Raw genomic sequence first — 25,600 nt, forward strand, 5'->3', positions numbered from 1 at the left:
CCTGGCCTGGCCGCCTGTGGAGGGAGGGCAGCAAACATACGTCCGTATCTTGGACGACTAGCATGTGGGGGCCCGTGGAATATATTTCGTGGGTGCCTAGAAGATTTAGTAGCGGTCACGGGCACCATGCCGGAGGGTGGTCTACGTACGCATGTAGTTATGAATCGGATGCGTGGTGAGTCGGATAGGGTTTGTGCGTCAAACGTAGTGTTCATTTGGAATAGATGTTTGACGATTGCTAGAGCATCTTTAACCGGACGCCAATCCTTCGTATGTCTGTGTGGATAGCTTGGACACTGACCGGACGAATAAACGCCATTCAACTGGCTCTCTTGTATTCAACCCGTATGTTCGGGTTGTCGAACACCCCTCAAACCCAGCCTACATGTGAGGTGAATTTGGGGTAATCGTGAAGAGTTCATCATGTCGGATCTCACAGTGTTGGAATCTGAACGAGGGTAGCGAGAGAGAGATCGTGCAACACTTCCTTGATTATGATTGAGGTTACACAGGTACATATATACTGGCTGTTACAACAGAATGACACTAGTCTAGCCTAAGGAATAGGACCACTACAGAAGCACGTTCGCTAACACCCCGCCGCAGTCGTGTCGTCGATGCCTGGGGAGACACAGAGACTGGACCTGAAGCGTTGAAAAACGGATGTCGGCAAACCCTTTGTCATGATATCGGCTAGCTGTTGAGCTGTTGGAACATGGACAACACGGAACTCGCCAAGGGCCACCTTTTCCCGGACGAAATGAATGTCAAGCTCTATGTGCTTTGTCCTCCGATGATGAACCGGATTAGTAGACATGTACACGGCGGATACATTGTCGCAGAAGATGACGGTGGCCTTTGGTGGAGAGACAGAGAGCTCACCAAGCAGCTGCCTCAACCATACACAATCAGCAACTGCATTTGCCACGGCGCGGTATTCTGCTTCTGCACTGGATCGAGAGACGATGGCCTGTCGCTTGAAGGACCAGCTGACGAGCGTGTCACCAAGATATACGCAGTAACCAGAGGTAGACCGGCGAGTGTCAGGGCACCCAGCCCAGTCCGCGTTCGAATACGCGATGATGTTTGTCGATGAAGATGCTGGAAGAAGCATACCGTGCTGGAGCGTGCCGCGAACATACCACAGAATACGCTTGATGAGCGCGCGGTGACTGTCCCGCGGGTCATGCATGTGAAGGCAGGCTTGTTGCACCGCATACGCCAGATCCGGACGCGTCATCGTGAGATATTGCAAGCCGCCGGCAAGGCTGCGATACTCTGACGGGTCGGACACGGGAGCGCCGGCGGCAGCAGCGACCTTGGGGGCCGTGTCCACTGGTGTTGAGGCAGCATGGCATTGGGACATGCCGGCGCGACGAAGAAGCTCCTTGGCATACTGGGCCTGGTTGAGGGAGAACCCCCGTGCTGTACGCTGCACGCGGATGCCGAGGAAGTAGTGAAGAGCGCCCATATCTGTCATGGCGAACTCTTGTTGGAGCCTGTCGACGATGGAGCGAAGAAGGGGCGTCGAGGATGCCGCAAGTACAATATCATCAACGTACAGAAGAAGATGTGCAGCGTCAGCACCCCGCCGGAGGATGAAGAGGGATGCGTCGGAGCGGGAGGCAGTGAAGCCCATGGTGGCGGCGAACGTGGCGAAGCGATGAAACCAGGCCCGCGGCGCCTGCTTGAGGCCGTAGAGGGACTTGGCGAGGCGACAGACATGATCACGGTGCGAAGCATCGACGAAGCCGGCCGGCTGGTAGCAGTGCACCTGCTCGTCGAGAACGCCGTGAAGGAAAGCGTTCTTCACGTCGAGCTGATGGACGGGCTAGCCACGCGAGCACGCCAGATTGAGCACCGTGCAGATCGTCGCCGGCTTGACAACCGGAGAGAAGGTTTCGCCAAAGTCGATGCCAGGGCGCTGGGAAAAACTGCGGACGACCCACCGGGCCTTATAGCGCTCCAAAGACCCGTCGGCGTTCAGCTTGTGCCTGAAAACCCACTTGTCGGTCACAACATTAGTGTTGGGTGGGCGCGGAACAAGGGTCCACGTCGAGTTAGCCATCAGGGCATCATACTCCGACTGCATGGCGGCGCGCCAATTTGGATCTTGGAGAGCTGCACGGACGGAAGTGGGAATGGGAGAGAGTACAGTGGCCTGAAGATTGGCGTAGCGAGGGTTGGGTTGGAAGATGTCATGTTTAGCGCGGGTGAGCATTGGGTGTGTGGCGCTGGGAGGCGGCGGGGGAGGAGGAGCGGAGGAGGAGGGAGATGATCGAGTGGAGGGAGATGGGCCACCATGTGGGGAAGGCGGGGAAGGCCCGGTCGTGGTGGGCTGCGAGTTAGGAGGGGTGGGCGTGGGCTTCATGGGGGATCCAGGTGGCGATGCGGGAGGGGTTGGTTGGGGCGGCGCCCATGCAGGATCGACGTGATCCAAGGGAGGCGGATCGGGAGCTGATGCAGCGATGGATTCGCGCGTGGGGGCAGGGTTTTGAACGGGAAAACGGATTCGACGAACGTGACGTGCCTGGAAAAGATTATGCGACGGGTGAAGGGATCACAGCAACGATACCCCTTGCGGTCATCGGGATAACCCAAAAAAAAACACAGGCAACCGATCGTGGGGAGAGTTTGTTGGGAGTAGTGGCGAGCAAGTTGGGATAACAGAGGCAACCGAATACGCGTAAGTGGCGAAATTCAGGTGCCTGCCCAAAGAGAAGCTCGTGTGGTGTGGTAATGAGGCGAGGCTTGCAAGGTCTACGGTTGAGGAGATAGGTGGAAGTGGCGAGGGCTTCAACCCACCATGGGGGAGACATGTGAGCGTGCAAGAGAAGTGTGCGAACCCCGTCGTTGAGAGTGCGTAAAATGCGTTCGGCTTTCCCGTTTTGTTGGGAAGTGTAGGGGCAGGTGAGGCGTAGAAGGGTGCCGTTGGACTCAAAGAGTGTGCGGTTGGCAAGGTTGTCGAATTCGCGGCCGTTGTCCATTTGGAAGGCTAAGATGGGGCGAGAGAATTGTGTTTTGACGTAGGCATAGAAACGAGTAAGAAGAGAATGAACTTCGGACTTGCGACGTATAGCAAAAGTCCATGCATAATGGGTAAAATCATCCAGAATGACCAAGTAATATTGATAGCCGGATACACTTAAGAGAGGACTTGTCCATAAATCACAATGACAAAGCTCAAAAGGAAAACTAGTTTGAGAAGAAGAGGAACTAAAAGGGAGCCTAACATGTTTGCCTAAGCGACAAGCATCACAATGAGAGGCCGTGCTTTTATTGAAATTGAACTGGAAATATGTAGAGGCTTTGGCGAGGACGGCGGTGCCGGGATGGCCGAGACGCTGGTGCCACAGGTTGGCGGTGACGGTGGTGGAGAGGCAGTGGCGAGGTGGTGTGAAGGTGTAGAGCTCGCTGGGAGAATCACATCGGAGAAGCACCGTCTTGGTGGCCAGATCCTTGATGGAAAAACCAGTAGGGTCAAATTCAATAGAAACCAAATTATCACGAGTAAAGGCACGAACAAAAACCAGATTTCTAATAAGGGAGGGGGAGATAAGAATTTCTAGAAGGGAGAGTGGGCGGGAGGGGGTGGGGAAGGAGGTGGAGCCGACGCCGGTGATGGGCAGGAGAGCACCATTACCGACGACGATCGAGGTTGGAGAGGAAGGGGAAGGAGGGGAAAAGGGTATACCAGAGCCGGAGCCCATATGGGAAGACGCGCCGCTGTCGAAGATCCAATCGCCACCAGGAGTAGTGGGCGGATGTAGAGCCATCTGATTCAGGGCAGCAATGAGGGCGGCCTGATCCCACTGTGGTGATGCCGAGACGGTGGTCGTGGCCGGGTGCGCCTGGGGCACGACGGGAGCGGGTGGGCGGGATCCGAGAATCCCCTAGAAGGTGCCGGCCACCGTTGCAGCGGGAGCGGGTAGACGCGGGGCGGGCAGAAGACCGCCGGGCGCGCCCCCGCCGGAAGCAGAACCGGGCTGGCCGGAGGGGTTCTGCTTGCGCTTCTTCGGGCGCCCACGAGAGCCCGGGGAGCCGGCAGACCCGCCGGGCCCGGCCGTTGGAGGGCCGAGCAGCGCGGGGTTGAAGGGAGGCGGGGCCGGCGTGGAAGACGACGGGCGGGCCGCGTAGAACGCGCTGGCGTGGGCGAGGAGGGCCGAGCGGGCGTTGGCGCGCGCCAGGCGAGTGAGGCGCTGCTCCTCCAGCTGGAGAAACGCCCGCAGCTTGATGAAGGAGGGGCGGCGGCCGCGCGTCATGTGCGGGACGGCGTATTGAAGGCGCTCGTCGAGGCCGCGGAGCACGTTGTGAATGAGCTCGCGACCCTTCAGGCGGTGACCGAGGTCCCGGAGAGTGTCCGCCATGGTCTTGAGCCGGGAGGTGTAGTTGACGACGGAGAGATCGCCCTGGGTAAAGCTATGGAACTCGTCGAGGAGGTAGGTGATCCGGGCGTCGCGGTTGCTGCGGAAGAGAGAGCGAAGCGAGCGCCAGAGGGAATACGCCGTGTCCTTGCGATCGGAGACGATCTCCAGCGTTGACGGAGTCACGGTGGCGTTGTACCACGAGAGGACGGCGAAGTCATTGAGAGCCCAGTCGGAAGTCGCCTGGGTCGGCGAGCCGTCGACGTGGTCGGTAAGGCCGAACTTGGCGAGAGCGGAGAGGAACTGATGGCGCCAAAGGCCGTAGTTTTCCTTCTCGAAATCCAGAGTAACCAGCACATGGTCGCGGATGCGAAGGGACTGGACCTGGGTGGTGGGGAGGGTTTGGGTGGCGACGGGAGGACGGAACTGGTCGTCGTCGGACTCCGAGTCGCCGGAGGAGGAGACAGAGAAGGAAGTGCTCATGGCGGTCGTGGAGGATGGGGAGGAGAGAGGAGCAGCGGAAGATGTGGATCGAGATGGTCAAACTGATACCATGTTGGAGTCTGAACTAGGGTAGCGAGACAGAGATCGTGCAACACTTCCTTGATTATGATTGAGGTTACACAGGTACATATATACTGGCTGTTACAACAGAATGACACTAGTCTAGCCTAAGGAATAGGACCACTGCAGAAGCACGTTCGCTAACACACAGGACGGGTACACCACAAATCCCTCAAATCGACCAAATCGACCGATTCCCACCTCTCGGTCCTTCCCTTCTCACGTCATTAAGAATGGATATGATGCACTGTCATTGTCATTAAGAATGGATATGATGCATTGCCATTGTCCTTCCCTTCTGTGGTGAAGGTGGAGGGGTGAACGAAGATGGGACCGAACCAAAAAGGAATAGACACTTGAGGGGGGAGAACCGGGAGAAGGATAGGGTTGTGCATGTGAGCGCGACAAGAAAAACGTCCACCACATATACGGACATCTTTTTCAACAAGAGGGGGGGGGGGGGGGGGGGGGGATGGAGTAGAAGGAGTACATGCTCTTCTTGAATGTGCAAAGCGAGAGGATGGACGTCAACCGGAAGAGGATGCGCGAGAGTTTGGAAATTAAGAGGGCGAGGATGGACATAGAGAAACTTGAGAGATGGCAAAAAAGGGAGCTTGGCAAGGCGAAGGCATATGAGATAATTGAGAAAATAAGGCTAGCGAGGGTCACGGAGAATGTGCATAGACACCCATGCACTCATATGTCTTGGCAAGAATCATTTCTGTTGTCCCGCAATGTACTCGAACAGTTTTTGGTGTAAACAAAGTCTGCGTTTTCCACATTTTGGTGCACACTGTTTCTCGGTGAGCATGCACGCCGGGTTTCATGGTGAGCATGCACGCCGGGTCGCCGGCACAGCCGCACAGGAGCCCACAGCCCTCGCGTGCGTGCGTGCGCACACTGGCGCTGAGCATATACTCCAGCACAGGATACCGCAAACCACCTGCAGTCGCCAGCGCGTTTCTCGTCGCTCGCAGCCTGATCTCTCCCTCCGGATCAATCAGGACAGAGCCCCGTCGCCTTCCGGTTCGTAGCATCCCACCTCCCAACCGGATTCCCGTGACTAGCCCCGCTCACGCAGGCCGCTGCTGTACAGCAGCAGCGCCGTTAATTAATAAGAGTTCACGCTGCCACGCCGGCCGTCGCTGGCCTGGCCTCTCTGGTCTGATCTCGCCTGAGCTAGCTGAGCCGATCAGCCAGGCTGCGAATCAATGGACTTGTCATAAATAAAAGAGTGGGGAGAGGAGAGAAATGGAGAACGGGTGCAGTAGACGCGGGCGTAGCATCCGGCGTGTGCAGTGCACGGCGTGCATACGCATGCATGCATGCGTAGCGAGAGGCAGGCACAGCGCAGGGTCAGCGACGCGCGCAGCTGGTCCGGCCGGGGAGTTGAGAACGGGCGGCGCGGGAGGGCCATGAATGCGGCCGGTCCGTCGCGCATGCGTGTGCAGTGCTAGCTGCTGCATGCACGGGGGAGGCGATGCCATGGCATGGCGCGGCACGGGCCCGGGCGCGCGCTGGGCATTGGCCAGGGGAGGGAGGGGCGGACGCATGCATGCATGGGTTGACCTCTTGCGATGTGGAGGGGCAGGATGGGCTGCGGCCTGCTGCAGCTGCACGGCAATGCGTGCGACGGCTTAACTGTAAGTGCAGGCCAAGTGATGCCCACTGATCTCTCTGCATGCTCTACTCTGCTCTGGCGGCCTGGCCCGCTGCTCTGCAGCTGCAAGTCTGCAACGGCTTATTAACTGCGGAACCCAGGGGAGAGGTGTCGTCGGGGAGGCATCCGAAGAGCGAACCCGCATTGCGTTGCGCTGGTTTCACTGTTTTGAGCAGAGGAAGTCGTCAGAACCATAATCAGTGGCGGAGCCAGGTTTGAAAAAAGGGAGCCACTCTAGTTTCTGCCCATTTTGTTTGCCATTCTAGAATTTGACATCTTATTTTTGTCACTTTTGGCTTTTCACAATACATCACAAATGTCATTCCATGACAAAAAGGATAATTTTCATTTCACTTTTGTCACTCTTAGCTTTTGACAATGTATCACAATTGTCACTCTGGAAATTTTAATTTTGCCACGAATGGCAAAAGTGATATATTGTCAAAAGCTAAAGGTGACAAAAGTGATCCATATTTGTTGTCAATCAAATGAATGTATCTAGACATATATCAATGTTAGATACATCAATTTAAGCGACAATTAATATGGATCGAATGAAATATAAGAAAATGTTAAACATGTATAAAAACATTCTTGATGTATACGAAAATTGTAGAAATCAAAAAATTATTTAAAAAATCATTGTGCATTAAAAAATTGTTTAACATGTATAAAATAATGTGTCACACGTACATGAAAAATGTACATAGACAATCAAGAAAAAAATATACAAACAACATATGAAAAGCAAAAAAAAGGTCAATAAAAAGGTACTAAAACCGAAGAAAACGATGAAACCCATAAAGAAACACACTTAAAATTAAAGAAAAAACCAAACAAAGCCGGTGAAAAAGAAAGATTAATGAAGAGACCCGAATAAAATCAACAAAAACCCAAAAAAATGAAGAAAAAAAATTGAAAAGCAAGTAAAAACAAAGAAAAACGAAGGGAAAATATAAAGAAGGGAAAAACAAGTGAATCGCGGGAAAAAGGAAAAAACACCAAAGTAAAAACAAAAGAAAACCCCAGAAAAAACCGAACCTATAGTGAGAGAACCCTACACTAATAGGTCGGCCAGCTCACGTGCGCTTCAGGCAAGAGCTGCTTCCATCTTTAGGCCAACTCCATCGCGTGACCCTAAACGGACGTCTGTTTTGTCCTGTTTTTGTTCCTTTGGATAGGGATTTGGGGTCGTGTTCGGGCCTGTCCTGGGATGCGGTGGCCGTGCGCCCAGCGCGCGGCCGCGTTCTTTTGCCCCATCCTGTCCGTCAGGGCCAAGAAATACCCAAATTTGCATTAAAACTACTTTCGAACCCAAATATTTGTCTGAAAATTAAAATAGTTTTACAACCCAATTGAAATTGTCTTTAATAAAATAGTTTTACAACCAAATAGAAATTGTCTTGACTGAACATAAAATGGAGAAATACATCTATTGGTTGCCAATGTGATCCCACACGTGCTCAACCAAGTCATTTTGAAGATTCACATGAGTGTGCCAATCACGCATCTCACGGTGGAATTGGGCAAACTGTTCAAATGTGGCCGGGTCTTGATGCAGGGGCTCAATATTTTCACCTTGGTAATCAAATCCTTGGTCAAAGATACTCTCATCCCGCTCGTCCTCGACGATCATGTTGTGCATGATCACACAAGCAGTCATCACCTCCCAAAGCTTTCCTTCATCCCATGACAGTGCAGGGTTTCGAACGATACCCCACCGGGATTGAAGCACACCAAAAGCACGTTCCACATCCTTTCTAACACTCTCTTGCATTTGGGCAAATCTCTTTCTCTTCTCACCTTCGGGTTTCGAGATTGTCTTCACAAAAGTTGACCACTGAGGATATATACCATCTGCTAGATAGTATCCCTTGTTGTAATGGTGGCCGTTGATCTCAAAGTTGACAGGTGGGGAGTGGTCTTCTGCAAGCCTCGCGAAGACTGGAGAACGCTGCAGCACGTTGATATCATTGTGAGAACCTGCCATGCCGAAGAAAGAATGTCATATCCAAAGATCTTGTGATGCCACCGCTTCTAATATGACAGTGCACCCGTTAACATGCCCCTTGTACTGGCCCTGCCAAGCAAATGGACAGTTCTTCCACTCCCAGTGCATACAATATATGCTGCCAAGCATACCTGGAAATCCTCTAGCTGCGTTGGTCGCCAACAATCTCTCTGTATCAGCGGCAGTTGGCTGCCTCAAGTACTCTGGCCCAAAGACCTCAATCACAGCCTGGCAAAACTTGTACATTGACATCAGACATGTTGTCTCGCTCATACGCACATACTCATCCACCAGATCGCCTGGAATTCCATATGCAAGCATGCGGATGGCCGCGGTGCATTTCTGATAGAAGGAGAATCCAAGCTTGCCAAGGGCATCCGTCTTGCACTCGAAGTATGGGTCATGAGCAACCACTCCCTCTCGGATACGATTGAACACATGCCTTGCCATACGAAAACGGCGACGAAATTTATCCGGCCTGAAGAGCGGGGTGTTGGCAAAGTAATCTGCATAGAGCAGGGCGTGGCCTCTCTCCCTGTTGCGGTTCAGGTTGGGAGCACGGCCAGGGACTGACCCCCTGTACCGAGGAAGCTGCCGTTGAATATGGTCGTGAACGACCAGTGCAGCCACCACAAGATCGTCATCATCCGACGACGAATCGTTCGATGAACAAAGGAAGTGATGGAAGAAAAACTCGTCTCCACTGTCCATACCTTTGTTGGCAAAAGGTCGAACACCTTGCGGTCGTGGTGGCGAAGAGGCCGCGATGATCACCTCGACGCAGCAGGGTGGTTGTCGGCCGGCTACAGGCCGCTCTGGAGCTCTCGTCGGAATCTGCCTCGGCCGCCGTGGTACGTCGCCGACAGTCGTGTCCGACTCTGCCACCGGCAAGGACGGCCACGGCCAAACCTCCTTCGATCGACGACCAAAACTACGGCGGAAGCGCGGGCGTGGTGGCGGCCATGTCGAGACGTGGTTTGGTATGGACGGCGGGGGGGCTGCGCGGTGAGGAGGCGGCCGGAGAATAGCGGCGGCGCCGGCGGCGGGGCGGGGCGGGGAGAGAGGGTGAAGCGTTGGGAGCGGAGGGATTGCTAGTGTCCCCGACAAGCGGGTCAGGGGAGGACAAGCGCACGCGTCCCGCCCGTCCGCGTGGTGTCCGTTTCATCCCAAAACCGGCGCAAGTTTGGGCCGGGAATGGATCGAAAGCGGACACAAAGCGGACAAAATTCCGTTTGCTCCCGCGCGCTGGGCCGCCTTTTTTGTCCCTTTTACTCCAAACGGACGGGACCGGATAGGATAGAGTCGTGCGGTGGAGTTGGCCTTATAAGAGAGATATAGCTCTCGCGGCGCTAGGAAGCTTCCTCGCGCATGCACGCGATCTTTGTGGCCTGGGCCCAACAGTTGTTAGCGCACGCTAGCCCAGTACATTACGCTAGGTAGTTCGTCCGGGTTTTTTCACTCGATTTGTTTACTCCCACCCTAGTGTCTTAGAGGAAAAACCGGTCACTGTATTTATTTTTGAATATTTTTGTGAATATCTTCCTCAATTTTAATTTTGTTTTTGATTTTATAAAAAGTACATGGATATGATTTTTTTTCTTCAAAAAATGTACATGAATCTGAAATTATTTACAAATTTGAAAAAATCATGATTTTGTAAAATACGTTTATGAAATTGAAAAGGTCATCCATTTGATAAATCATCATGAATTCGAAAAAAGTTCATGAATTTTATAAAAAATCAATAATTGGAAAACAATCACGAATTTTAAAAATGTTCAGAAATTTTAAAAAAGTTTACAATTTGCAAAACTAGTCATAAAATAACAAGAAAAGGGGGGTGCTACGCATCTGGTGTCATCCAATGACTCGGCACGGTCATTGCAACAAACTTGCTATTGTAGAATCCTTTACAATAGATGCCTTGTTGCAGAACATTTGTTACAGAGGTCTTGTTGTTGAAACATTTGCAACAAAGATTGTGTTGTAGATTTTTTTTTAATTCATTTTTACAACATAGATGATGTTGCGGCAGGACTCTTGCAACATGGATGATGTTGCGGTTTTTTTTCGTTTTTTGCAATGAAAGATGGTGCCACAACAGCAACATCATGATGGTCGAGGACGACATGGATGAGGGCGGCGGCGGCCATTCTGAGCTCGGGCGCACCGCGACGGCCAACGTTCATGGTGGAGGCGGGCGGCAGCGGTGGCGCCCACGCCCATCCCGGCTGCAAGGCATCGATTCCCAGGTAAACGACACTGATTCCCATGGATGGCTGCTCCTCATCCATTCATGAGAGAGAGATATAAGAGGGAAGGAAGGAAACGGCTGTTGGCTTATCCTTTCGTCGGATAGGAGGGAGAGATCGAAGAGGAAAAGAAGGAACCGATCGCTATCTCTAGTGCTGAGTGGGATCCACACATGACACGTGTCGCACGGACGAGAAGACGGATGCTTGCGTGCGATCCGTCGGCTGAAGCCAAGCCTTTGCCAAAGAGAAATGAGGAGATAAAAATAGAAATGAAAACCCAAACAAACTCAGCCTAAAAGAACAGAAATGAAAAGTGAAAAAAATGAGCGAAAGTTTAAAGCTTCCCGAAACCGGTGAAAAAAATGCTACTTAGGTTATACGAAACTCCAACGTGGATCACGAAATCGACCACAAATGTCCAGATCAGACGGTCTACACATTTTTAGCCATCCAATACGGGTCATCCGATTTGTCCGGATTGAGCGTCCAAAATCCCACAAACCGAACCCAAACTAGGAGAGGCTTGAGGGAGTCTGGACGTCGGACTCTGACAACCGGTCAGGCGGAGCTCCTAAGCCAAAACGCACTGTCAGGCCGGTGTCGTCCGGGCAATCGCAACACTAGGCGTCTTACTACTACTACGCAAGCACCTCGGTCCGCCTAACATGTAGCAGTCGCCCCAGCAGTCTGCGTCCTCCTTCACCTCAAACCCTAATAAAACTCAAAAAGACACCTAAAACGAAGGCCTCCGGCCGGCAAGGGCCGGGATCCATCACACCTCATCGCTCTAAGACTATAGCAGACGAGGTAGACCGGCGGTGACGCGGGAGGCACAAGAAATCCTAGCGCTTGGGTGCCCTTGTGTACGAGCGTGGAGGGAGTACATAACTTGGCAATCACACTATAGCTAAACCTCTGATGTCTCCGGCCTTGCACTCTGCTCTGCAAGAACCACTGGAGTTTTGGATGAAACGGATATTTCCTTATATCCTATGGTTCTGTCATAATAACATAGTATACAGGAAGGAGGAAAACATATTATTCAGCACTACTGCTACCCCAAATTACAAATTTATTAGAAAATGGAATTTAGAAAATCTTTTTATAGCTTGACTAGATGCTCGCTCATCTGGATAGGGCAAAACTACGTTCTGCAGCGGCAACTTGACAGGTGCAAATCATCAAAGCAAATTCAGGAGCACCATTGGAGTATTGGAAGAAATGAATGTTTGCTACTATATCCTATGATTTCTGTCATAATAACATAGTACATCCATAGGAAGGAGGGTAAACCATTTTATTCTGCTACCTCAAATTACAAAAAAATATTGAAAAGGGGGGCGGCGGAAAACTTTGTACAGTTTGACAACATGCTCGTTCATCTGAATATAGGGCAAAACTCTGCTACCAAGCGCCTAAGAGCAAAGTAAGCAATACCATCTTCCAACACATTGCACTGCTTGCAGGTCTCAGGGAGCGCAGCAACCTCATCAGCTGACCGAAGTGCAGATTGACTGCTGAGAGTAGAGACCGTTTATGGGATTCACGAAGTGCTGCTTGCTTTTCCTACGCTTTGAGACTACTGTAAACCCCTCTGTATCCTTCTCGCTCTTGGGCACCTCGGCGGCCTTCGGTTGTTTGTCAAACTCTTTCGGACTTACGGCGGTCTTGGTTACGTTGCTGCTCTGTTCACTACTAGCTTCATCTGACCCGCTTGGTTTTCTGTCCGGTTGAGGCCGAGTCGAGCCTAAGCTGTCATGGACCGACTTGACAATGAAGCTGAGCAGAATCTGCCTTGCAAGTTCTGCTTTGTATGAATCTCTCGTCGCCTCTTTCGCTCGTTCCTTCCCTTTACCTGGAGTTGTCTTCTCCACTTGACCTGCCTTGTCTGCCTCACGAACATCGACTTTCACTTCATCTGAGGCATGCGATGCCAACCGCTGATCCGCTGGATCAGTCACAGAATTAGCTTGTTCCCCTGCAGCCAAATCAGTTTGTTGCACAGTTTTTCCAGGCACAAACTCAGCAGCATGGGGATTCATGGTTGGAGGGGAGGTGCTGCCCCTCAGAATAGTGCTCTGGCTCTGTGTATAACCCTGTTTCCTTTGGAAAGAATGTCCAGTACGATAGTACAAGGTGGACCGAGGACCACGGGGTACTCTATTATCAACAGCATGAGGGAGAATCTCCATTGCTTGACTTGGGATTGGTTGAAGCACAACGCTAGCATCATATATTGCCACTGTACTGTAAGGATGGGACACTGATAAGAGAGATCCAGGTTTGAATGGTGGTGCTGAGGCTGAAAGTTTGCTTCCACTTGTTTTCTTGCCCGGAGAGGAGCTTCCGTCACTATTACTGTCAGAAGCTTTCTCTGGCTCTGGAGGACTGCTTCCCTCTGGCTGAGTTGAGGCAATCTCTTTGCTGCTCTCATCACTTGACTTCTCCTTCTCTTCATCTATAAGCTTTCTATCTCCTTCCTCGGATGAAGGTGCTACATCAGTATCTTGTTCGTTATCCTTCTCCTTTGTTTCCTTCTGTTCCAAAATTGGTTTCCACACTGTGCCAGGCGGTGATACTGCCACATCTTTGTATGATACCAACTTTGAAGCTATGCTAGTGGGCCTCTTGATTCCTGTGGGCTTTACCTTCCATTCCGATTTAGACGTACCCTTAGAAGACTTCTCTTCGGTAATGATGGGGTCCCCATTCAACTTATCACTTCTGATAAAGTTGCCAAATGACAGTTGGCTAGGGGAGTTTACAGCTTCCTCTTTGTGCTCTTTTGCTTGTGGTTGTACACCACTCCTATGAGTAGAAGCAGTGCGACCATCTTCTGTACGATCAACCACTAATTTCGTGAGAGATGACCTTCTGCGGATGCTTTTCTTCCGCACATTTGCAGATCTCCCTTTCAATGTAGCTGCTTGCCAACCTTCATCAGAATACTCCTCAGGTGACAAAGTATCTACCTGCTTCAGCTCATCATGGACAGCATAAGTTTCTTCTGCTACTGCTGCTACTACACGAGGGTTTGCTTCCAGTTTTGCTTCTTGAAAATCCTTTTTGTCTGCTTCAAGAAGAGATCCTGAGTCATGCTGAAAGTTCTCCTTCTCTTCAACTGGTTCACCTTGGTGTGCTCTGGTATTATTCTGCATTTAATATTACAAATGGTGAAAAAAGGAAAAGTAAGAGGCAATATGAGCAACATGGAAATTTCATATAATGATTTAGGCAGTAGCAGCAGAACCTTTAAGCAACCATTCACAAGAGAAAAGTGACCGCAACTCATGAATCTTTTAATTCTACAATAAAGAATAAAATGTGTGTACATATGCAGAGAATTTCTATTTAAGAACAAAATGGACTTCCACTTGGTTCGTAAGTTCATGGGTGGACCTCGAATATTTTCAAGTAGATGGCACTAATCAGTCAGGAAGCTTAGCCAAATATATGTCAGTACATGTCCACAGGATTTTTTTACCAAAATAAAATGGGTATTATCCCGATTAGATTTTGTGTTCCTGCGGTGATTTCTGGTTAGTACCCAACTTACCAAGATCAGCTGGTACCTCTGTAGTGTCTATTATGGCAGTTGTAAGTCATAACTTTAGACCTATACTAACTTCATAAGCTGCCTAGGGATCACTGACTAGCACATGTTAATTGGTTTGGTCCATACATAACACCCCTACAAAAATTATTGTACCGGCCCTGTTCTGAACTTCCCACTGCATGCCAATCTCTTATCTCAGAATTCTTCAACAGATATAATCTTGAAAAATAATCATATCTCTGCTAACTCATTTTAACAATGATAATCTTGAAAATTATACGTATACTATAATCACCTTTGCACGCCTGCACTTCTTTTGCATATCCCTCTCTTTTCTTTCCTGATCCGGGCTTATGTAGTCAAGTAGATCTGATACACTGGAAAGATAAATGTTTCAATCTAGATTGAGACAGTTTACAATTGATAATACAAAATTTATTCATACCTAAGATGCCCTTTACTTGCAATAGAAGAATCAGGTTTTGGGATTCCTCTGCGAGCAGCCTCTTGTTGTTCTAATGCTTTTGAATCGAAATACTCTAGCCAAGCAGCAGCATCCTGCAGCAGGAAAGTAACGTTTAACAATCCAAGAGAACATTAAAATATTTGGTTTTCAGCTTCATATGTTCACAGAAAAAGAACCTGAGTTCGAAGGTCATCGTCTCCTAGTTTCTCCTGAAGTATCTGTAAGGTGGTTTGTTCATGTTGCACGCTTAGGGAGTACGCATCCATCATGGAGAGGGCTATGGCTATGGCATGGTAGCTTGCAGCAGTCTGATTGGTAAAAAAGAAGTGATACTAATTTAGTAACCAGATCTTGTGCATATTGTGTACATCACATGAATTCAAATGTGCATGCATACCAAACAAATTGGTGTATTTCTCCAATATATAAATGGGTATATTTGGCTAGATGCATTTCAACGATACATGACAGCACAGAGCTACAGCAATACAAATCTTTTTCTGAACCAAAGAACAGCATGGTGATATTCGCTCTATGTAAAAAAAATTGTGGTTTCAAAACCTGGAAGACGTTGAAGAGTTTTGTTGAGAAAAACATGAAAAGTTAGGCACGCCTTTGATGGAGAGCAATAGGGAATATCCAGAAACTTGAGAAGCTACATCACAAGTTGGATTTTGCATGCATTGTTGTAGCCTAATATGACATGTCTAAATACCATATGTGTCTATGCACATTATGCTGTAAGACAAGCATTTTAGTACAATAATGCCATTTCTAAGGAAATATTGGTGCAAGAGCACTTCTGGAAACGTTGTTTGGGTTAGACAAATTTAGCTATATGAAAAAATTGATCCCGTACTGATTGTAAGTGGTGTCTTACATACCCATTGTTATAAGATAAGCATTTCGACTACAGTACTGCTATTTAATCCTAGAGAAATATTACTGTGGGAGAAAGCTCAAATAACGTATTTTATATTAAACAGATAAGTACAGAGCTGATCTCTACAAGTGTTGTATCCTAGAGTACGTCGACCAATTCGAAGGAAAAAAAATCGTCGTTTACTTGTGTCAGCCTTAGGTGGACTAATGAAAACATGGTAAGAAAAATTACAAAAAAAATACCTGTATGTGATCAGCTCCAAGCAATCTCTTGTTGCATTTTAGCGCTTCATGCAAATACCTTAGAGCAACATGAACATTTCCCATACCTTCTTCCATCATAGCCACATTTATGTAGGTGGCAGCTGAATTTGGATGTGAAAGCCCACAAGAAAATTGAAGTAGATAAAGTGCACGATTGACATACCTACAAGAGGAAAATATACCATTAGGAATACAAGTCAACAAAAATAGAGAATAGAAATGAAAACAGGTGGATGGTATGTGAAAGATGATTGTTATCCAACAAACAGGTGCCCATAGTCACTTCATGAGTAAACACACCTCCAGTCACAGGCTATTTGACAAAACAGCACACACACTGGCTAGTACAGCAGAACAAAAGCTGCAATGGCCACATCCTACTTGCAACATATATGCTGCTTAACCATTTTATGGGGAGAAATATATCAGTACAATAACATTGTGGATTGCAGTAGACTACCTAAGAGCCAGAGTCATAATTGTAATTTTCATGTTTCCACAAGCGAATGCCTATAACAACACTTACTTTAGAGCCATCTCAATGTGTTGGAGACGGTAGTAGAAAACTGACAAATCACCATAGCTCTTCATAGTTTCCGGATGGTCAAGACCAAGCTCCCTTTCATTGATATCAAGTGCCTTCTGTTGATATATAGTTGCCTACAACAAAAGAACAAATAGTAGTAAAGAAGTGCAACTTCCAATATTTTCACAAAGTGCTATCCGACATGTCTCTATTTGCTTGCAGAGTTCTACCAATGACAAACTATGCAGCTCACTGCAATAATAATAGCAGAGTGGTTTTTGAGCAAAACAGATTTGCACAAAGTAGAGCATCCAACAGACAGATTACAGGCAACCTAAACCAAGTTCATTTAGGTACCTGATTAAAATCTCCAGTATGGTAAAGAACTACAGCAAGAAGACTGTATGCATTAGCAGTCAGCCGATGGTATGGACCACAAACAGCTATAACTTTGGACAAGGCCTTCAAAACAGAAGAGTATATTAGTACATAAAGATGACAAGCCAATGACTTCACTAAAATTAAAAAATATGCAGGAAGAATTGTAGCACAGCAGATAGATGATGTACAGAGAAGACGTGAAAAAAGGTTGACCACTGCATACCTTTGATCCATAGTTAACAGCATCATCAAGCTTTCCTTTATCCAAAGCCATCTTTGATGATTCTAGTAAGTTTCGACTATCAATAGATGAGTAGACAACATGCTGGAAGAGAAGACAATGCCAAAGCAAACTTAATCAAAAATACATCCAATCGACGAGACATAAATAGTTCTGAACTTTCAGTAATATGCTACCTTGCATATAGGAACTATGTTGACAATGTCGGATTTGTCAAACGGGTTTGGGCTATTCATATCATAATCTCTTGCGACTAACTCAAGGCCAACCTGATCAACAGATATATTAGTATGCTGTTCAGGAAACGAAAAGCTATGAATGTTTGCAAATCTCACTTTACAGTATGTACCTTGCTGCAAAGGCCTCTTAGAATGATGGGCTTCCGCAAGTGCGCAAATTCATCTTTCAGTTTCCAACAGTATCTTTTAGAAAGGAAGCTCTCTACCCATTTCAGCCGCAAGTTATGCTCATTAGCATCTGTATCAAGATCATTTTCTAATCTTGGAGATCCCAGTAAAATGTTCAAAGTCTCGGCTATAACCGCAGACATTTTTTGCATGTCATCAACAGCTGCAATAACAGCTCGAATGACATGCTTAAAGGCTCGAATGACCATTTCATGGATGCATATTGACTGGATGTGTGGGAGCTTCTCTCCTAGCTCTACCTGATATTTGGAAGAAAAAGAACATGAGTTTATCCTGCTAGCATAGAAGCAAAAGCAATTAAGACTAGTATTTACACCCACCACACGGCCTAATGAGCACATATTTAGTCCCCTTGTATGCATGAAATCAGTCATCGTTCTTCCATCCACTGGAGAAAGTTCAAGGGAAGCAAAATCAGCCACCTGCAAAAATCAGTCCCAGAGAAAAGTAATTATTCAGTTTGGGAATCAAATAGTATGTAAGAAAGTGTCAAGACAGCAATATCTTAAATATGGACTCTCAGACTCTCAGAACTGTGGATTTTACCTAAGGTTTTCCAAATACATAAGACTAGGAGTAGAGAACGCTTACCAGCTTTGGGAGTGCAGTATCATCATAGAACTTATGGGCCATCTTTGTGAGCTCTTCAAGGGACTAGATTAAGAAAAATGAAGTTAGGTAATAATGCATCAGAGTTTCACCAACATATTCATATATAGAACCGATTATGCTCTGTCAATCCAGATCAAATAGCATCGGGCATAAATTTAATTCTTTTAAGACAGAACATGTCAACTGATGGCACTTGGAAATTCTAAAACAAGGGTGGAATCGTATAGTTAAATCACCTTTTGATGAAGGCCAGCTTCCAAACTCTTCAAGCGGCAGAAAGCATCCTCTGTAATCAGGTTCCTTATTTCGGTAAATACTACATTTTCAGACTTTTCCATACCATTTGTCAGCAGGCAGTTGCTATCAGATTCTTCCTTAACAGTCTTAGCATCCTCAATAGTGCTTTCTTTCTTATTAATTTTCCTTAATTGTTCAAAGTGCTTGCCGAGACCTTTGACAGATGAATCTTTTTCAGATTTTTTTGCATTCTTCTCACTGTCCTCAGAAACGGAAGCATCTTTTTTCTGCAAGTGCTGGAGCCAGGAGGACCCAAGTTCCCACCTGATACGTCTAGGATTTTTGTTCGGGGTGTTCTCCAGCTTCCTCAAGCTGGTTTCAAGTACTGTACATGCTAGTTTCCTCGCATAATTATCAACATGTGGTTTAGATGCAAGGTGCTGGTTACCGGCAGCGATTTCTGGGTTGATAATTTTCGGCAGTGGTATTCTTAGACTGAAATAAGAACACACAGAGAGAGAGAACAAGGTTTGTTAAACAACATTGAGTGTGGAATGTGGAAAATTCCTCTAGTGATGAGCAAGTATGTGAATAAAATCTTGAAGCTATCAGCCTATCACTAAGCAAGCATGTAAGTAAGAAAAAATATCAAACCTGTGAGGATTCAAGGCATTAGAACCTCCATCAGGATGATCATCCACATCGATGTTAGGTATTTCATCAAGATGATCAGAGATATCACTGGTTTGTTTGCCATCGCTGCTGTTCTTTGTGCGTCCCGAAACCTTCACTGTTGCCGTATATCCGCAATGCTTAACAATCACCACACCTAGCGTGGAAGAGTCCTGCATGGAAATCGTGTTGACAGAACTTAGCAGTCAATATTAGAGCACACAGTTTAAGTGTGTAAATCATAAAGGTAGCAAGCAATCACCTTAGCAACGACACTCTCATCAGAAGTTAAACCTTTCAGAAGATTTCTTTGTGATATATCCATAGCATCCGTCTGGTAGATGGCAACTCCGTCAACTTTGTCTTCCAACTTCAAACTAGCATCAGCCTCATCCTTCTTTACAGTTATATACAAGTCCCCAACACGTTCCTCAAATACTAACGAACCATCCGGACCAGTTTGTGGACTAGTATCAACCAGCCGCCGTATTGTCGACGCAGCTCTGAAAATCGCTGTATCTACAAACAAGTTGTGTAAAAGGAAAGCCTTCCGGTCTCTGATCACCCTCTCTTCCTCGGTCTTGGATGGCATTCTAGCCAAAATAGAAAATTCTCTTGCCCACCGTCTCCGGTCATGTTTTCCATCTCGTCCGCAGCCACCTCCATTGCCACCCCAGTTCTCATCCTCAGCCGGCAAAGCTGGGCTCTTTGTAGCAGAGTCCACATATATCGGAGGAACAAGCCATGTGTTTGCACGAAAGCCGAATGGTAGATTCCCAAACTAAGGATGCAAGAAATTTATCACCATTAAAATCTCGACAGATTTAAGCATTCATTCAATCTTCAGTATAAGTGCACAACCAAGTAAAAGGAAAGTATTTACGACAATCACCTTGTTGTGATCCACAAAAGCTTTCATCAGTGCCTCGTAAGCCTGCATGACATGAATAATAGCTACCAATATCAGATAATCAGATAATCGGACGATGCTTGTAATGTAGGGTACCCAAGTGTACTCGGCAAAAATTATAGATAAGGATAGAAACGAAGCAGGCAATAATCGTGTGGAATCGCGCCTACTAACATTGGCAAATCCACTGCTGAGCGGCTGTAGCAGGTCCACCAAGGACCGGCTTACGGTGTGCGGCTTCCCCACCAGGTAGAATCCCTTGACCGAAGCAACTATGTGCAGAAGCTTCCCGTTGCAAACCTTCACCTGGGGCACATATCAGAATCCTTTCAGCGAGTTGTAGTATGGCCACAATGGAGTTGCCAAGTGCAGAATTGTTGGGGCAAATTGCAGGGCCAATCAACGAGCTCTAGTAATTTCAGAGAGGAAGCGAGAGAGAGATCACACACCTCGATTTCGAAGTAATCGCCGTCCTGGGCAGCGCCATTCCTCTCCTTCCTCCTGATAACTGCACACCGGATCGGAGCACGCGTCAGTGAATCTGTCCCCCACGCACAAGCAGGCTCGATGCGAGAACCGACGACTGAGCAGAATGCGGCTTACAGTGGAGGGGCGGGGTGAGGTGGGCGAAGGAGAAGAAGTCGTAGAACTCGCCGAGCTTGGGCGGCGGGCCAATGGCCTGCATGTCGTGCGCCTCCGATATCGCGGGCGCCTCGCCGCCGCCGCCGCCATTGGCCCCGGGGGCGGAGGCGGGCGCGGGCGGGGGAGACGGGGGCGTGGCGGGGCGCTGCGCGTGCTTGGACGACGACTTGTGCTGCTTGGCCTTGGCGAAGGCGGTGGTGCAGGCGACGATGTCCAGCAGCCGGCGGACGTGCGCCACCGCGGCCTCCTCCGTCGCGTACTCCTCTGCACAGAAGGAAAGCCGTTGTTGGGCCCGGTCAGTACAAAAGGCCCAGTAGAGGAATAGCTACGTTTGGGCTGGGCTAGGTTGGTATCCGAGCCCAAAACTGGCCAATGTTGTTTTTTTCCTATTCTTGAAATGGTTTCGGGATAAAATGGAAGTTGGTACTGTAGCAGTGTTAAAAAAAGTGCTAAGGGAAGCTCCAAAAAAACTTTTAAAAAACAGACTTGCTAATTCTCAGTTGATGCTATATCCATTATATTTTACATTGAGATCCGTGCAGAATTTTCTTTTCTGCTTATTTTATTTTCTCTCTTGTATGATATGTTATTTGATTGAGACTTGGTTAAATCTCTGTCAACTGAGACCTAGCCGCACCCTTAAAAAAAGCTGAAGTTTCAAACAAAAACTCAAAAAAAAAAGTACTCCCTCCGATTCAAAATAAGTGTCACGTTTTGAACTAAGATTAGTTCAACCTTAGTTCAAAACTGCGACACTTATTATGAATCAAGGGAGTATTACGTTAAACAAATACCAAATTGCATAGAAGTAGAAAATCTGGTAAAATGTGCGGTGTTCTGTAAGGAAACATCAGCATTGTTCGTCGCAAAACAAAAAAAGAGAGCACGCCCAGCTGAGTCAAGAAATTTTAAACAACAAAAAAATGAATAAAAACACATCAATTTTTAACCGCTGACGGAGTAAGCTTGCCGAGTCATTACAGGTGCGGTCCCACCGGATTAAGATTAACTAGTGGCCACTGGAGCTAACAGTCCAACACAGCGACCGCTGATTCCAAGAGCCGCCCAGCTTTGTCCTGCGCGCACCAACGCCGGGCATTGACAACAACCAGATGCCTCCTTTGTTTTTCAAGAAAAAGAGAAGGCACGGCCAGATATCCCTGATGGGCAAGGAGCTGCACAAAGTTGCATTTTCTACTCCAGATAGTATATACTACTCCTATATGATGATGCCAGCGTCAGATACTGTGCCTGATCAGTGTGCTGCTGCTTAAGAGAAGGTGGACTTGGCATCAGGTGGAACATATGCCCCTCGCCAGTGCGTCCAAACGCCGCCCCCAAACTAATCGGCACTTGACGGCAGCACCTCGTGTACGTGCTACTACCGGTCGCTCTCGCTGATGGGGAAAAGGAGGCCAAGGCGTTTTTGACCAACCAACCAAACCAATGAGCACACTAAACAGGCGTTAAGTACTATGCTGGTCAGACCACTTAACAACAACCGCGCGCCGTCCAACCACTGTACCGTACGTGAACTCGATCGGCATCGAGTGCACTCCCGAAGCTATCAGGGAGCTTCCCTCCGTGCGCCCTGACGCCATGGGGGGCGGCCGGAAAGGGACGCCGGTGAAGAAAAGGCTAGCATACCACGACTGGCTTTGGTTGGTGTGGTGGAAAAATGGCTCTCCCGGCCCCCGTGCGTAGCCGCCCCAGTGGGAGCTCCAGAGGGCGGCACCGCGGTGGCAATGACCTCCCCTGGCTGCCGAGAGAGGCATGCAGACGAGATGACACGCGCGGCGCCGGCAATGCACCGGTCGACCTTTTTCCAGTGGAATGTGAGGTAAGATTTGATGTGCTCGTGCTTTCTGTGTCCTGCTCGCACGCATGTGCGGCAAAAGACACATGCCCGTTGGCTGATCGGCGACGGACCGTGGCTCTACGACAGACACACCACATGTGGTACGTACATACGAGCCTCTAGACGCTACGTCCATGGCAGCAAGCAACAACAGCGCCTATGCGCGTTTGTCCGCTTGCACCGTTGCACTCTTCTTCTGCACAAGCATTAACGTGTGTGCTCCTGCTGTAGTAACGCCAGCCAGCCAGCTACGTACGTGCGTGCAAGCCGCCGGATCGAGCGCGAGTCCATGTGACGCCTTTCGACAGCGCCAGACCAAAAGGAACATAAAGGAACAAGAAACAAACAGCAGCAGCGTGCATTCAGTTCACCGCTGCTGGCGTCTGTTTCTGACGAAGATCAAAACAGAGTGCAGCAGGTAGTAGATTGTTTTGGTCCGGCGGCCACCTACCTTCCACGATGGTGAGCGCGCACGGCTTCAGCGCCACGATCTCCACGCCGTCGTCCAGCCGGTGCCCACGCACCTGCAAAAACACAAGTGCACCACCGTTAGCAAATACTACTCCACTAGCATACAAATCAAGCCAACATTGCGTCCCAAAAGTAGGTACTGGTGAATAATGGTACAATTGAAGAAGCTGCGGCTGATTAATTTGCTTAGCAGTGCAGCTTGCTGCCAAAAATGTTGGAGCAGCGCCTAGAGCTAGCTAGTACAGCCTGCAAACGAGTGAATTTTGGTCGTCCAGAGCTAGCAGCGGAAGGGGAAGGAAGGAGACAAGTGAAGCCAAGGGAGCATTACCACATGGGAGAGCGAGTAGTTTGTGAGGTGGCACGTCTCCACGTTCGACGCCAGCAGCTTCCGCACGTCCAGCACGCGATCCGTCGATATCCCCTGCACACACGAGTTATTATTCAGTGTTCTTCTGTTGCTGGATACGCATTGTGAGGCGTGTGTAAACAATGCTATCTTTTCTTATTGGAGAAAGCCTAAACTACAGAACAATACTGGGAGGGAGGGAGCATCTGGGCATGGAGATTGCTGCAGGGAAATTTGTAAGCATCGGTGTGCTCGGAATCAGAGACATGTCAGCCAAAATCAGCTGGGAAATATTCAGCCCGTGTTTGTCCTGTTCACTGTCCTTTCTGCGTGGGAGAAGAAGCCATGGCAGTACATACATACCTTGAGTGTCACCTGGGACTCGTAGGGGGTGGTGACCGCGACGTCCACCACGCTCGGCACCACTGCAAAACACACGAGGAGACGGAGAGTTTCAGACATCGCCACCATCACCAACAGCTACAACAAGAATGGTTGGAATTATGGCGGTCAGAGGTCGGAGGAGCCTCCACGGCCGGCCGGCCGCGCGCGAGCGCAATTCACTGCGCGCCCGCGAACCGCATGACCCAACTGACGTCGCCCCCACGGCGCGCGGTTGCACCAAGAAACGGAACCGGCATCGTGATCCGAAGCTGAAGAGGTAAAAAAAAAAGAGGGAGGAGCATCGGGCGCGGCGAAAACTAATCATGAGCGGGGAAAGGGGCCGGGCGGCGTATCCTTCAATTCAGCGCAAAGCATAACCAGGAATCGAAGGAAACGATTTGAAAAAGCGAAAGACGAGCAAAGAACAGACAGGATTACTGTTTGCTTCTGCGTACTAATTGCCCGTCTCTTTTGCCTTTTATGCGAGCGCAAAATCGTAAAGCGATGGAACAAATATGGGCATACGGCACCGTCAGAAACAGCAATTCATGAATTCAATGCTGCCGAGGACGAACTCGACGGCGGCAACGATTATGGACGGCACAGCGATGCACGGGCACGCAGAGATGGGTTGCGTCGCCGGTCAGTCCGTACCTTTCTCCTCCTTCTTCTTGCGGTCGCCCTTGCCGCCGCCGCCCCGGCCCTTGCCACGGCCGGCGTGCTTGGGGGCCATTGCCGCCCTCCCTCCCTCCCTCCCTCAGAGCGCCCCTCCTCTACTCCGACGGAGCACACAGACGATAACGGAGGAGGGGTTTAAGATGAGCCAAGGCCGAGGTGCAAGGGACGGACGAAGAAGAAGAGACAGAGGAGGGAGGAGGAAGAAGCAGGGGAGCTGGACTGGAACGCGGGCGAGGGGGGAGAGGATATAGGATGAGCGGCCTGGGAGGCCGGGCCGAGGCTCATCCCGTCATCCGATCGAGCCCGCGCGATCCTGGCCTCTCGATCGCCCGCCCGCGCGCGCTCCATCCCGAGGCCTGACCTGCGGGCCCACGCCCCCGGTCACATGCACCGGGGCCCCGCCGCGCAGCAGCACGCAGGAAGGACATGGCTTGACGCATCGTGGCGACACGTGGAGCTCCCTCGCATCGTCCGCTCCATCAACGGCCCAGCCTAGCCCGGCTACGCCCGGCCTCATGTGCGGCCAGGCCGAGATGAGTTGCACGCAAACGGGGTGGGGCGTGCGAGTTGCACGGGGAGGGAAGGTGAAAGGCACGGGACGAGGTAACGTCCGGCGTCGGCGTCCGCGTCTGTACTGTGTTTGTCGGACAAAAAAATAGCGTCCGGCGTGGGGCGTGGAGAGTGGGTGATTCCAGCACACCACCACGGGCGTGATCGGAACCGTGTGCACCCGGTGAGGTACGGGACAAGTTATGGGAGCTGTGCGGGGGTGGTCTGGGCGGTGGCTGGCACGGCCAGATGGAGGACACGGGCACGGTCTCTACAAGGTGGCCGGAGGTGTCCCATTGGGCGTCCGCCCGTCCGTCACACGGTGCCCGGCCGGTCCGAGGCAACCAGTTTTGTTTGCCAGGTTTCGTCCCTCTGTTCGGCGTGGCTCTTGTGCCAACTTGGGCGTTAATCAATTGCGCCAGCGACAAGCTCCGTTTGTGTCCTTTGGCAATTTGGAGGCAACTTCCGTCACTGATGGTGCGTTTTGCAGTCGGAATCCGGCTGAATATTCCGGGAGGCTACCAGTGAAATCATCATCATTTGGCCCGGAGAAAGTAAGGCGGTTTACTACTGCTCTTGTCCGCGCTCTGCCTGGAGAACGCCGACAGATGTCTCGGCCCGATCGGGACGTGGACGGAGGTAC

General features: G+C 49.4%; 1 protein-coding gene and 2 pseudogenes across 1 annotated transcript; all 3 read right to left on the reverse strand.

The window, feature by feature from the left end:
* Nucleotides 1-589: 589 nt before the first annotated feature.
* LOC147987165 (uncharacterized) lies at nucleotides 590-4,847 on the reverse strand (annotated as a pseudogene).
* Nucleotides 4,848-8,020: 3,173 nt separating this feature from the next.
* Nucleotides 8,021-9,310, reverse strand: LOC147987166 (uncharacterized; annotated as a pseudogene).
* Nucleotides 9,311-12,066: 2,756 nt separating this feature from the next.
* On the reverse strand, nucleotides 12,067-24,637 carry LOC147987167 (protein REDUCED CHLOROPLAST COVERAGE 3-like). Its single transcript, XM_087545164.1, has 23 exons — nucleotides 24,385-24,637; nucleotides 23,710-23,771; nucleotides 23,329-23,421; nucleotides 22,981-23,053; nucleotides 20,633-20,935; nucleotides 20,479-20,537; nucleotides 20,204-20,335; nucleotides 20,012-20,053; nucleotides 19,382-19,900; nucleotides 19,102-19,292; nucleotides 18,447-18,942; nucleotides 18,190-18,252; nucleotides 17,919-18,020; nucleotides 17,520-17,837; nucleotides 17,347-17,439; nucleotides 17,153-17,254; nucleotides 16,906-17,010; nucleotides 16,549-16,682; nucleotides 16,002-16,185; nucleotides 15,053-15,184; nucleotides 14,856-14,968; nucleotides 14,706-14,787; nucleotides 12,067-14,006 (listed from the first exon to the last, which is right to left on the reverse strand). Exons 1-23 carry the CDS (start codon nucleotides 24,461-24,463, stop codon nucleotides 12,345-12,347), a joined length of 5,139 nt encoding a protein of 1,712 aa, XP_087401290.1. The 5' UTR covers nucleotides 24,464-24,637; the 3' UTR covers nucleotides 12,067-12,344.
* Between the last annotated feature and the right edge of the window lie 963 nt (nucleotides 24,638-25,600).

Source organism: Triticum urartu, chromosome 2A (assembly GCF_056163025.1).
Source record: "Triticum urartu cultivar PI428250 chromosome 2A, HENAU_Tu73, whole genome shotgun sequence".
In the NCBI taxonomy this organism is placed as follows: Eukaryota; Viridiplantae; Streptophyta; class Magnoliopsida; order Poales; family Poaceae; genus Triticum; species Triticum urartu.

What these genes read in the sequence shown, in the direction of transcription:
- LOC147987167 (XM_087545164.1), bottom strand. Translation starts at nt 24,463, where the DNA reads ATGGCCCCCAAGCACGCCGGCCGTGGCAAGGGCCGGGGCGGCGGCGGC. An exon ending in CTGTTAACTATGGATCAAAG is followed by an intron (nt 17,011 to 17,152) that starts GTATGCAGTGGT and finishes TCTGTTTTGAAG; the next exon opens with GCCTTGTCCAAAGTTATAGC. An exon ending in ATACTGGAGATTTTAATCAG is followed by an intron (nt 16,683 to 16,905) that starts GTACCTAAATGA and finishes CTTTTGTTGTAG; the next exon opens with GCAACTATATATCAACAGAA.